Genomic DNA, 13,181 nt, shown 5'->3' on the forward strand with positions numbered 1-13,181 from the left:
ATCTGCAGTCAATCAGAAGCACTGTTGGGTGAAAGCTCTCACCTGAACCTACCCACTTTCTAAATATAGCTGGTGGGTGCCAAGAAAGATATCAGCAGGTGACACACTGAGAACCCCTTCTATTTACAGTAACCTGCAAAAAATGCTTAGTTCTTCTGAATAGTGATGTGTTGTCATCACCCTCTAGTACAGGGGTCCCCAAACTTTTTAAACAGGGGGCCAGTACACTGTCCCTCAGACTGTTGGAGGGCCGGACTAAAAAAAACTATGAACAAATTCCTATGCACAAATGATTGTAAAATGTTTGATTTCACCTTTCAGCCTTTCTGTCATGGTCTATTTTTAGAACAGTGACCAAAGTATGTCAAGTACAGGGTGGGCTCCAAATATTGTTGGGGAGGCTGTGGAATACCTTCCCCTGTAAAAAAGAAAGCAGAACTTTCCCAATAAAGCATTCCATCTAACCCAGGATTAGGTATCTTCCTGGGTTCTTCCTCCCTAGCAGCCAGCGAGCGATTCACCAGCCTGGCTGATGCCAGTGGGAGTGAGGCGGAACAGAAAGCCTGAGAGCAACACATGGAGTAGCCAAGAGGGAAGGGCGGAGCAGGAGTTGCCACGTGTAAGGTTTCCAACTCTGGGTCAGAAAATTCATGGAGATTTGGGGGTGCCATCATGTAATTGCAATCAACAGCCGTTGGGGCCGGTTCCTCCTCTCCCTCGAGCCCCCACTGCACATGAATGGAGCCATCGCCGCCATGCCTGGCGGGCCGGATAAATGCCTTCAGGGGGCCACATTTGGCCCCCAGGCCGTAGTTTGGGGACCCCTGCTCTAGTAGGAGAGGGCCCTGTTCTGTGTTGTCCTTTCAGATCTCTATAAGATGCTGTGGAGAAGTGATTTGTCCTGGTTTCCAGTACTAAAATTGACTGTGAGGATGTTCAGAGTGCCAACTCAGCAGTACTTCTATTCTCTTTTTTAAAATTTAAATTTAGATCCCACCCTCGCTGACCGAAGTTGGGCTCCGGGCGGTGTGTAAGCAATTAAAACAATCTTACTAATAGACTATACCCATAATTAAAGCATACTAAAACACAAGATGGAAACAATTTAAGCCTATGAAAACCATCTGGCCCAGCTCAGATGTAACTCTTCTTAAAACTATCTGAGCATGGGCCAAGTCCAAGAAGGGACAATGCAGAATAACTGCAGGGTCCTGGTGTCAGCTGACAGAAAGCCCTTGTTCTGGTTGTAGCCAATTGCGTGTCCCTGGGGCTTCTTAGTACTTCTTCTTTAGGACTGTTATGACTTGAATGTTTTGTATTTAATTTTTTAATGAGTTTTTCAATAGGAAACTTTTTTGCATTTTTTTGGCATTTTTGCTAAATATTTGCATTTGTGCTTGGTTGCGTGAAATTCCCCCTCCCCTTTAAAAATAAGCCATTTGTCACAATACTCTCGACTAGCTTGCTCGTGGTGTTAATCTCTTTTGTTAACCATTACCTTCTGTTAGACTCAGAAAGGTAATTAAGCAGCATACTGTGCTGAACTTTACCTTGGAGGTGATCTGTAGTTGAATCCTGACCAAAGTGCAGGTCAAGGCAGTTCTTTATGAGTCTCTGGTAAAAGGAAAGACAAATAAGGAATTCTGTCATGAAAAAGTGGAAAGGGTATTGGAATCATGAAACTGCCATACCATTTGTTATAAATTATTCAATCTTTGTAACATGTAGTTTCAAGTTTTTCATCTTAAACCATAAATGAACCTGTTCACAAGTTGTCTTGAAGGATTTCTGTTAACGGAGCGAGGACATTTTCTAAGGGTTCTATTTCGGTTATTAATGATCATGGTTCTATATATTTTAGAAGAGTTGGAAGAGACCACAAAACCCATCAAAACCAACCCCATGCCACGCAGAAATACACAATCAAAGCACTCCTGACAGTTGGCCATCCAGCCTCTGTTTAAAACCCTCTAAAGAAGGAGACTCTGTCACATTTCAAGAGTGTATTCCACTGTCAAATAGCCCTTACTGTCAAGAAAGTTCTTCCCAATGTTTAGGTGGAATCTGTTTTCCTGTACCTTGAATCCATGACATCCTGTCCTAGTCTCTGAAGCAGCAGAAAACAAGCTTGCTCCCCCGTCATCATGACGTCCCTTCAAATATTTAAACATGGCTGTCATGTCACCCCTTGACCTTCTCTTCTCCAGACTAAACATATCCAGCTCCCTAAGTCTCTGCTCATAGGGCATGGATTCCAGACCTTTTAGCATTTTGGTCGCCCTCCTCTGGACCCATTCCAGCTTGTCAGTATCCTTCTTGAATTGCGGTGCCCTGAACTGGACACAGTATTCCAGGTGAGGTCTGACCAGTGCAGAATAAAGAGGTACTATTACATCCCTCAATCTAGACACTATACTCCTATTGATGCAGCCCAGAATTGCATTAGCTTCCTTGGCTCCCGCATCACACTGCTGATTCATGTTTGTAGTCCCTCTTGTTTAGTTTTGTAGTCCCAGATCCCTTTCACATGTACTGTTGTCAAGCCAAGTGTCACCCATCCTATATCTGCATATTTCATTTTTTCTGTCTAAGTGTAGTATTGTACATTTATCTCTTTTTTTGCAAGTATATCATGGGGCTCCTTGTCAGAGGCCTTACTAAATTCAAGATATGCTATGTCCACAGCATTTCCTTCATTTACCAAGCTTGTCATTCTGTCTTCCATCTTCTGGACCATGAAATTTGTTGGACCTTATACTTTTGGTAGAGTTTGTCTTGCAACAAATATCAGGATAATTGAAATCTACCATTACTACTATTTCTTTCCATTCTGAAAGTTTGGTCATCTTTTTCAGGAAGGCATCATGTAACTCCTCAGTCTGGCTTGGGAATCTGTGATAGACTCCTACGATGAGACCACTGTTGTTTCTCTCCCCCTTAATTTTTACCCAGATGCTCTCAACGTAGCTTCCAGGATTTAAGTCATGTACCTACTCACAAGTGTAATCATCCCTGATATATAATGCTACTTCACCTTTCCTAGTCGGCTTATTTCTGTGTAATATATTATACCCCTCAATTATTACATTCCAAGCATGAGACTCATCCTGCCAGGTTTCAGTGAAGTCTATTATAGCATATTAGCTTTGCTGTGTTAAGAGTTCAAGTTCGTCTTGTTTATTTTCCATGCTCTACATTAGGGTAGAGACATCTAAGGTCATGTTACCAGGGCATACATCTCAGTGGCAAGAACACAGCAGGGCAAACTTGTTAGGATTTTGTACCATGCATTTTTATCTTGTCATAAATATTAAGAGTTCTGGGTGGCAGATGTGGTTCTTTCCTCCCCATCTTATTCTCACAACCACCTTGTAAAGTCTGCTAGGTGGAGGGACAGTGGCTGACCAAAGGCTTTCTGGCAGAGAAGGAACTTGAACCCCTTCATTTCCCTTAATCCTAGGATACTCTTGTCATAGGTTTGGGAAGGAGATATAGGATCTCTGAGAATGTAAATTATATTATTAATGTTGCAGGCATTCAGCCAATAAAATGCTGGTTGTGTCCCACAGCCAGGCTCTGCAACTCTTTGTTATTGTGCCGTTGTTATGGGAGAGGAGAGAATAATCCATTTTCTTGTCAAAATATTGAGAACCAAGTGTTTGAGAAATGTAACATCTCTGCAGGAAAAGTGGAGCCACAAGAAAAGACCTTCAAAACTAGCAAATAAGCTGGGAATTACTTTTTTTTAAAAAAGGCAGAGCAATTCCTTAGCAATGAAAGGGGGCAATAGTAAGCCTGCAAATAGGGATCCTGTCGTGTATTAACATGATGTTCTCTCTTGGAAGATAGTTTATGTTTGCTTTTCTGCCAGCTTTATTCTCTTACCCTGAAAGCCTAGGATAACCTTTACAGCTTTTCACCAGTTCAGGTTACCTTAGCATTAACTTAACAATCCGACAATAACGTGTTCATTTGTGGAGACAAGGGGTCCTTTTTCTGAGAAGTATAGTCTTGGTTTTTCTTTTAACTTCTTCCGAACCTTCCCGCCATAGACAGATAATGTGCTGAGATTCCTAGGAATATGAAATCTCAAGACATCTTGCTCAGATGTTGTAGATGTTTGAAAACTGTGTCTAACCTTATTTAATACCTGATGAAACATCAGCAGAATGATGCAGTGATGTCCCAACTTCACAGTTTGAAGTTTCTCCTTTTGTTAATACATTACTCCGTAACTTCTTTCTTCCATCTGTGCTTTAGATCTTATTCATGCTTTTTAAAAACTTAATCTAATAAACACTCAGAGTGAGCAGTACTATTAAAAATCTACAGTAAATTTTAAGGAAACATTCCCAGTGAATTTAAAAGGAAGCAGTATTTGTATCGTAATAGTTTTAACAATCAGCTTCGGAATATTGTCTATTGCTGTCTAATTTGAAAGGAAATATTTGTCTTTAAAGGTCGTAAGGCTTAAACGTGCAATACAGGCCTTCCAGTGCAGCTTCTGTGTTTTCAACCACTATATGTGATTACTATGTTGAACTTTATTGAACAATACAAGTTTGTCCCACTAATGACACAGTGTGGCTCCTGCATCTACCAAAAGTAGGAATCTTCCACATTTGGCTTATAATTAAGGATACTGCTACGTCATATAGCGTGGCTTCTTTAACTGCCTTGTACTCTGTTTTAGTGCTATATAACTGTGATCTATTGTGAAGCACTGGTTTGCTATTGAAAAAGGATTAATTTCCTGCTGTTTAAATGTAATACAGAGCATTTTATGTATATACTTTTATTTGCTTCCAGGAAAGCCAGACAGTGTTGTCCTTAGTCAAGAATGCAACGATTCTCTTTTTGCCTTATAAAAAAGTTGGGCTGGCTGTGGAACATCCTGTTTTCTGTCTAGACCTCAAGCCACCCCAGCAGAGAGGATCTCTTTGTTGGGTGCTGAGTGTCCCTGAAAGTTTTGGTTTAAACGAGCTTTGATCTCACTAAGGTATTGTTTGCCATGCAAAAGAGCTTCATAATGAGATGACAACACTTTCCATCATTCTACTGTCGGAATTCATAATAATCACATGCTGACTTTATAGGGGAATTTTTCTCTGTGAAAATATGATCACTCACCTACAAGCTTTTTTGAGGAGGCAAAATAAATCTTCCTTTTTTTGTGCAATGCGATGGATCTTTAAAATACTGTACAAACCTGAGAAAATCTCCATCAGTGAGCATCAGTAAAAATAAAGAAATAAACTTCGTTCTACTAATTGTAGTCAGTGGAATTAACTTATGTTGGTATATATTTTTATGTTAGTTAAATAGCAGCAGGTCAGAAATTCGTTTTAAAGCAGTATCCCTAACATCTAGGAGGAAAATGTTACTTTCTTCTATTTAATACTCCTTTACAGTACAGTTGTTGGAAAGATGGGTTAGGACTATAGATTCACATCTGTCTTAGTGAGCTTTGGGGTTATTTATGCTGTCTAACCTATCACCCAGGCTTGTGGTGAGGTTAAAATGGAAGCAGTGAGAACAGTTCTGAACTGTTTGGCAGAAGGGCAGGGTAAAAACCTTCAAAGGAAAGGATGTGTTAAGTGCCAGAAAGGGCCAAGGGAGAAGACAGAAGTTGAACCCACTTCTTTGTTGATATCTAGATTTGAAAAAAAGACTCCTGTTCCAAAAGTAGCCAGGGAATGGTAGCTGCTCCTACTTCTAGGGCATGTTAACCTGTTCTCCTCCAGTGAGGACTGGGTGTTATGCTGTAGGGGAAGCTTGTGGCCCAGTTCATACGCTTCACAAAGAGTCCTTTGAAGTGTGAGCTGGGTGATACCGCCATAGTTTTAAGAGTATAGGCTGGCCCTATTGCAATAGGTGTAGTGAGGGGTGGGAGTAGGAGCCCTGGGTGCCACTTCTTCAGGTCATGTGGAGGTGCATTCAGCTGCCCGCCTGGCTGTTCCATCCCTCCCCCCCCAGGACCAAGGAGCCGGAGGAGCATTGTGCTGTCTGTGCCTTCTTCTCCTGTGCCCCCTACCAGTCTTCCCCTTAGCACTCCCCCCCCCCAACACACACCCTGACTCTGCCTCCTTAGCAATGCTTCCATAGTCCTTCTTCACTCAGTTAAGAAAGGCTGTAGAGACCTTGCTGGTGTGCAGGCTACTGAGGATTCCCCTTCTCAAAATCTGAAATTGTAGCCTCAGTGTGGCCTCCATGCCTGTTCCTCAGTGAGGAAGGACCATAGAAGACATGCTGGGGTGTTGGATTCTGGCCAGGGGAATCCTCAGGCTCCTGAGAATTCCCCCAACCATAATCCACTGCCTGGAATTGCCACCCCAGTAACCACAAAGGCTTTTGCCGAGGTGGCAGGAACGGGGAACATGGGTGACGTTTCTCCCTGCCCTAACCCACCCCACCTCTGCCACCCTCCTTTTCTCTTTTTTCCTCTTCCTTGCTTTCTTTCCGTCTTCCTTCTTTCCATTCTTCCCACACTGTGCGTGCGTGTTTTTGCCTTCCTTCCTTCTAGGTAACACATCTAGGGTTGCTCAGTGCCCCCCCCCCCCCCATCTACTGCCCCACTACAGCAGAGTCCGGGCGAGGGGGATGCAATTTCAGTGCTTGCCCCAGGTGCCATTTTCTGTAGCTGCGCCCCTGCCTACTACAGGGGTTTAAGCATCCTTAGCTCAGGGATAAGTGGATCTTTGGCTGAGATCAAAACACTTGTTTGTTATGACTTCAGAGCTGAAAGAGAGGGCTCAAGTCCCTTTCCCCTGTCCTCTGACACCTTTGCTCTCTTCTAGAGCTAGTCAGGAACTTCCTGCAACAAAGGAGCCCTTGAAGTAGCAGCTGAACCTTAAGCCCTCTCCCTGAGAAAATCTGCCACAGCTGCTTAGCTATGTGAGCTGTTTTCACCACTAGCTCCATGGAGCAAGACAGCCTGATACAAGGAAGAACGTCGTCCTCTGCAGACTGCTTGCTGCATCAGGAACAGGGGATAGGTCTGTGTATGAGAGTGGATGTGATCTCTCTTGGCTCCATTACAATCTGGGGGATATGTATTTTGATGAGCTCCCCTAGATCTCAGAATTTCCTGAATCAGGAGGCTGCTTTTGCAGGTGGATCTCCTTTTTGAATAGGGGCTAAGAAATATAGGTGAATGGTAAAATAGACTGTCAAAAGGAAGAAGTAATTCTTGCTCTTCACCTGGCTTCTTCTTCCCTCTGTTTCCCCCTTGTCCTCCATGGATTAGCATTTAATGTTTAAAATCAAAGGAGTGTGTCATTTACTGTGCAGGTCTTTTAAAAAGGGAAGTAGGCCACAAACAGTGGCAGGAGATATATAAACAGGGATTTTTGTTTGTTTTTCCGAACTCCTTAATCCAGGGGTAGGGAACCTTTAACACTCAAAGAGCCATTTGGACCCGTTTTCCACGGGAAAAGAAAACCCTTGAGCCGCAAATAATTTTTGACATTTAAAATAAAGATAACACTGTATATATTGGGGTTTTGTCTACCTTTTACTCCGCTCATTCTGAGAAGCGCATGGATGCATCCGCCCTGCTGCCTGCAGGGCGGGCAAGGATGAAGCCGGTGGCTCGGCCTCGCCGGCCGCCAGGAAAGCACCCACCCCGCTCCAACAGGGCAGGTGAGAGGGGAAGCCCGTGGTGTGGCCCAGCCAACTGTGGGCAGTTGGTGCGCCCGCCCTGCTGCCTGCAGGGCGGGCAAGGATGGGGCTGGCGGCTCTGCTCGTGGAGCCGCAGTGCAAGGGCAGAAGAGCCGCATGCGGCTCTCGAGCCGCAGGTTCCCTACCCCTGCCTTAATCTATCACTTCCCATGTGTCACTGAAGTTTGTCAGGTGGAGACTTCAACCTTGATCACGCTGCGGGAACATTCAGCCATGTTTCCAACTTGTAGTATCTTCATAGGATCGCATCACAATGCTGGTGTGCACCAATATGCCAATAGAAAGAGGGTCAAAGAGAAAGGGATTAATATGAATAAATCCACTAACCCTGCTTAAGTTTTGTTTCAGTTTAAGATGAAATCTGAAACATTTCTTTGATCTGGGGTTTGAAGAAGACAGGAGGGAGGTGCTTTAAAAGAGTTCCATGCTATACATGAAGTCCAACTCAATGGTTTTAAAAATAAGTTCAATTTCCATCAGTTCTGCAAAAGATTAAGTTATCTCAGGTTCAGAACAGTCTGCTCCAATTTCCTGTGATTCATAACTAGAAGAAAAGATGTAGTATTTATGCCTTGAAAGGCAAACTGATCACTTGCTTTAGCTAGAAATTGTAGGGAATGGTATCTTTATTTTCATCATATCTGATCGTAGGTGCACAGAGGCAGGTTATTTAAGAATCCCAAGTCAGACTGCTTGATCTCAGTCTCACTGTGTAATCAGGACAGATGGGAGGGGCAGACTCTAAACTTTAATCTGCAATTAATCCTTTTGTTGATTAATCCATTAAAGCTTTCATTTTGCTTGTAATATGCACATTGAGAGACCTACTCCGTTCCCAAAAATTCTTTAGCTGTCGTTATTCATACCTTACATTCCTTAAACTGGGTATTCATAGGCCCATGAGGAAGCCATAGCGTATGAGAGTGAGAGGTATGACCTAATTCTAAGCTATGGAAGTAACATAAAGGATCAGTGCATGACGATGCACTTGAGTATTGTTTATAGGATCTCATTGTTAAGGACTTAAACCCTGAGAGTCAGGAATTTCCTGACCTAACTCCTCGCTAAAATTACGTATCATTCAAACTTGCAGAAACTTATAAAGGTTAGTGTGAACTCTGTTTTTCAAAGATGGGCTTTTACCAGAGCCAGGTGCAACGCCTTTCCATCAACCCTTCTTCAAGGGCGTTTTTCAAGGATTCCTATACAAGACAGGGTGTGCTCTTGTTGTATCAATACCCCTGAGACGATATTGCATATTTTATTTGATGGTCCTAAATACCGGGATTTTGATTTTAGACCTGATTTCCATGGTATCATTCCTCCTCTACTAAGGAATTCTACGCCTAACAGATGGACTTGCTTTTTGTTAAATAACAGCTCAACTGAGATCTTGGAGTTGGTCACTGAATTCCTGGGAAAGGTTTAGGATTGTTGATCCTTTTTGGATTTCAGATGTTTTATATTGTTCTTGGATCCCATATTTTGTATTTATTGATGCCTATTAAAGGTAGGTGTATATATGTAACTCGGTTTTTTAACAATTTATACTAAATAAGTTAACACTTTCTTTTCCAGATTTTGGGCGGAAAGATGGAAGAGGACATACCAGACGGTGCATTAGGCGTCGAGGAAGCCGACAAAGCCGTTGGAATTGATGACTGTCAATACACTGGAACTGATCAAAGCACTTTGAGAACAGATGACGAACAGAAGATATTGAATCCCATTTCAGGAGCTACTGATGCGAGTGGAAACGGAAGCACTGTTGGAACAAATGTTACACCAGAAGCCAGTGGAAAAGGAGATTGTCATGGTGAATCCTGTGAAATACAAATGGAAGGATCCAAGACAGTAGACTGCTTCCCTGGTGCAGACTGTGAGCAAGAGGTTTCTAAGATGGATAGCAAAAGTCAGTCCCTGAAAGACATACTACGTGAGCTCAGAGAGCATGATCATATGAAGGGGTCTGACAGGGTCTGTTCGGAAAGCCCTTATGACACAGACTGTACCAAGCACCTTATTTCCACCATACAAAGTGCTTCCTCCCAGGAGGCTTTGCTAGAAGAGATAGAGTCTGAACTGCTATCAACAGGTTTATTGAGAGATCATAAGCCTCCAAACGGAGTCTGCAAGAGCGAGACTGCATTGGCTGTGTTTGAAAAATGCATTCAAGATAAATATCTACAGCAAGAGCACACAATAAAGGAGTGAGTACTGAGTTTCCGTCAATGTGGAAATCTTTGAACATGGGCGTTTCTTTTTGTGTGTGTTACAGTATTAGCTCTGTACGCTGGGTAACTGTAGTAATATGTTGTGGCTGAACTGTTAGCTTAGACAAAGCATTGTTGGCTTTTGAAAGCTTTCCAGTTTAAAAATCTGGGAGATCATTTTTACATGCAATGCAAGCGTTACAAGTTTAACACACAGATGGGTGTGTTGTTTTCCAAGTTCATGTTAAGTTATACATTCAAAAATCTGGATCTGAAGTATTTCACAGGTAGTACCAGGCACTCCATGCAGGGCTGGGGGAGGGGAAAGTGCAGCATGATATAGTCTGGTCAGATCTCAGCAGCTAAGCAGAGTCAGTACTTGGAAGTGAGACCAACGAGGATGACTTTGCAGAGGAAGGCAATGGCAAATCACCTCAGTTTTCTCATTTGTCGTGAAAGGTCCTTCTGGCGTCGCTTTAAGTCAGCTGTGACTGGATGGCACTTTACACACACACACACACACACACACACACACACACACACACACACATCAGGCATTCAAGGCTAAAGGCTTATCTAGGATGGGGCAGGCCACGGCTCATGTCCCAAGCACTGTTTGAGGGGAGAGCACCAGACAGGCCAGAGCCCCCCATCCCAGAACCGCTGCCTCCCACCACTGAACTGTTGCCCCCATTCCCAAACTCTGGCTGGGTCCAGCTGTAAACTGTAAGGTTTGAAGGTGGAGCCCGCAATTTAAAACTGGAATTGCAGTAACTATACAGTAAACATAGCCATTTATTTCTTGACATAACAAGCAAAAAGATAATTCATAATAAGTATACAGGCTAGTAAAATTTTTGCCAATTGATTATCTGTTACAGCTGTAATGTGGATATTGTGGTTCTGACTAGTGTGTACATCATGAGCCACTGAAGAGATTCAAATTAAGATATTGGTTCTACTTGTACCACAAATATTACCATGGTTTGAGCCCATCTGTTTGCCTTTGAAGATAATGTGATGTAGAACCAGGAATTCTGAGAACTTGGAATATTTACCAGAAGCTATAAGTGGTTTTTTTGTCAGCATGGTACAGTGGTTAAGAGCATGGGGACTCTAATCTGGAGAACTGGGTTTGATTCCCCACTCCTCTGTAGGAGCGGTAAACTCTTAATCTGGTGAACCAGTTTTGTTTCCCCACTCCTACACATGAAACCTGCTTGGACCAGTCACAGTTCGCTCAGAACTATCTCAGCCCTACCTATTTAACAAGGTTGTCTATTATGGGGAGAGGAAGGGAAGGAGATTGTAAGCTGCTTTGAGATTCCTTGTGGTTGAAAAAACCAGGTTATAAATCCGAACTCCTCTCCTTCATATTCCTTTTAAAAATACACCGTAATGCAATTGAAGCAAAGGAGCAAAGCAGCTAATCTCTCTCTTAGCATCACAAAACTAAATGCAAAAGGTTGTTGAATAACCTGTAGAAATCAGTCACTAAAGTAGCTGGAGCAAGAGGTAGATGGTATAAAGGCTTAAAGGTGGATATTCACTTGGTATTTCTGGTGGCTTTCTGGACTTGCTTTGCAGATACTTCCCAGCTGCCACTGCAGCATCTGTTTCTCCCCTCTCCCCTCAGAAACCTGACAGATGGCATATGCAGTTGCCTTATACTGAATCAGATCATTTATGAAGGCCAGTGTTATCTACACTGACTGGCGCAGCTATCCAAGGTCCAAGGTTGTTCTTATCACCTGCTATCTCATCGTCTTAACTGATTATGCCAGGGATTGAACCTGAGGCTTCCTGTGTGTAAAGTTCTTTGAGCCCCAGCCTCACCCTATTTCCCAGAGACACTGACAAGTGAGGAGGTCTCTTTGGATGCATGAGTTTTGTACTGCAAGACTGGCTATTACACTCATTTCCTACCACCTGTATCTGTGTCCCTCTTTTACCTCTTCATCTTCCTTGCAACACAGATGCTCCTTGATGTGGCCTTTCTCGAGTTATAAAATATACCTTTCTTCATTCACAAATGCAGGAGACATAGACTCAAGTCCCTCACAGCAGAACAATAGCCGAACTCTGGAGTAGCCAGTGTGGTGTAGTGGTTAAGAATGGTGGACTCTGATCTGAAGAACCGGGTTTGTTTCTCCACTCTTCCACATGACCGGTGGACTCTCAGTCAGTGAACTGGATTTGTTTCCCTGCTTCTACGCATGAAATCTGCTGGGTAACCTTAGGCTAGTCCTAGTTCTCTCAAAGAGCTCTCTTAGCTCTCCCTGCCTCACAGGGTGTCTGTAGTGGGGAAAGGATGGGAAGGAGTTTGTAAGCTGCTTAGAGAGTCTTTACGGTTGAGAAAAGCTGGGTATAAACCAAACTCTTTTCCTCCTTCTTGAGACAGGAGAAGTCAAATATTGGTTTCCTGGGGTGATTTGTATTCAAGTCCATGAACTGTTTCTCATCCCAGGGCATCCTTGTGATAACAGACGCTTTACAGCTGCAGCAGGGTTTATCATCAGGCTGGGCTGTGAGAATTCTCAGGCAGCTTTGTTTAAGGTTTTAAAGTGCTATTTTCAAACAAAGCTGGATCTTACCGTTTCAGGAAGTGTTGTCTGCTGTGATTTTAAGGTAAAACAGTTAAAACCCTGCTACTTAACAACCCCCACATCTTACAAAACATTTGGGTTGCCTTGGATTACTGTTGGTTAGTCTTGGGTAATTAAACTACTGTAACTGTGGTAAACTTCAGTTTCCAAGGAGGGATACATTTGATGTGGAAAGTGAGGGTAATTGTCCTGTGGCTTCTAATTTTGACTTAGCCAAAGCATAATGAGTCTTCCTATGGAGAACAGGATTGTGTGCTCTGCTGTTGCTTATGAGTTCCCTTCCCCTTTCTCCTCACCTGTTACAAACGTGCTGTTTTTAGTCTATCATTAGGGCCATTGCATTGATGTTGATGAGCATATAACAGTGGGCCATGGTTAAGGGCAACAGTGCAGGATGGCAGGAGGGAGCTTCTCATCCCATAATCAGGTTCTGGTTTCTTCACCAAGTTTTGAGAATCACTCCTATTACATCTGCGCATTCCCAGTGGATACACTTGGCCAGAAGATACTCTGGAGGTTCTGAAGAGTCATTCCTTGCCAGCATGTACAAATTAGGACTTGTATGTTCTTTAGGTGTGAAACGGCTATAATTGTTGTGGAAAATGCAAGATATGTAGGAGTTGGCTTAAATTTAGAACTATTGTATTAGGGACAAGTTATTTGAGTTTCACTTGTGGAAGCC

At 43.0% G+C, this 13,181-nt stretch overlaps 1 protein-coding gene across 1 annotated transcript in view; it reads left to right on the forward strand.

The window, feature by feature from the left end:
* Nucleotides 1-13,181, forward strand: part of CCDC186 (coiled-coil domain containing 186) — a 44,201-nt gene that overhangs the window by 2,871 nt on the left and 28,149 nt on the right. Inside the window, exon 2 of the mRNA XM_048505858.1 lies at nucleotides 9,259-9,890. Coding sequence (XP_048361815.1) covers nucleotides 9,274-9,890 — 617 coding nt within the window. The 5' untranslated portion in view covers nucleotides 9,259-9,273. The remainder of the gene's footprint in view (nucleotides 1-9,258; nucleotides 9,891-13,181) is intronic.

Source organism: Sphaerodactylus townsendi, linkage group LG08, assembly GCF_021028975.2.
Source record: "Sphaerodactylus townsendi isolate TG3544 linkage group LG08, MPM_Stown_v2.3, whole genome shotgun sequence".
Classification (NCBI taxonomy): domain Eukaryota; kingdom Metazoa; phylum Chordata; class Lepidosauria; order Squamata; family Sphaerodactylidae; genus Sphaerodactylus; species Sphaerodactylus townsendi.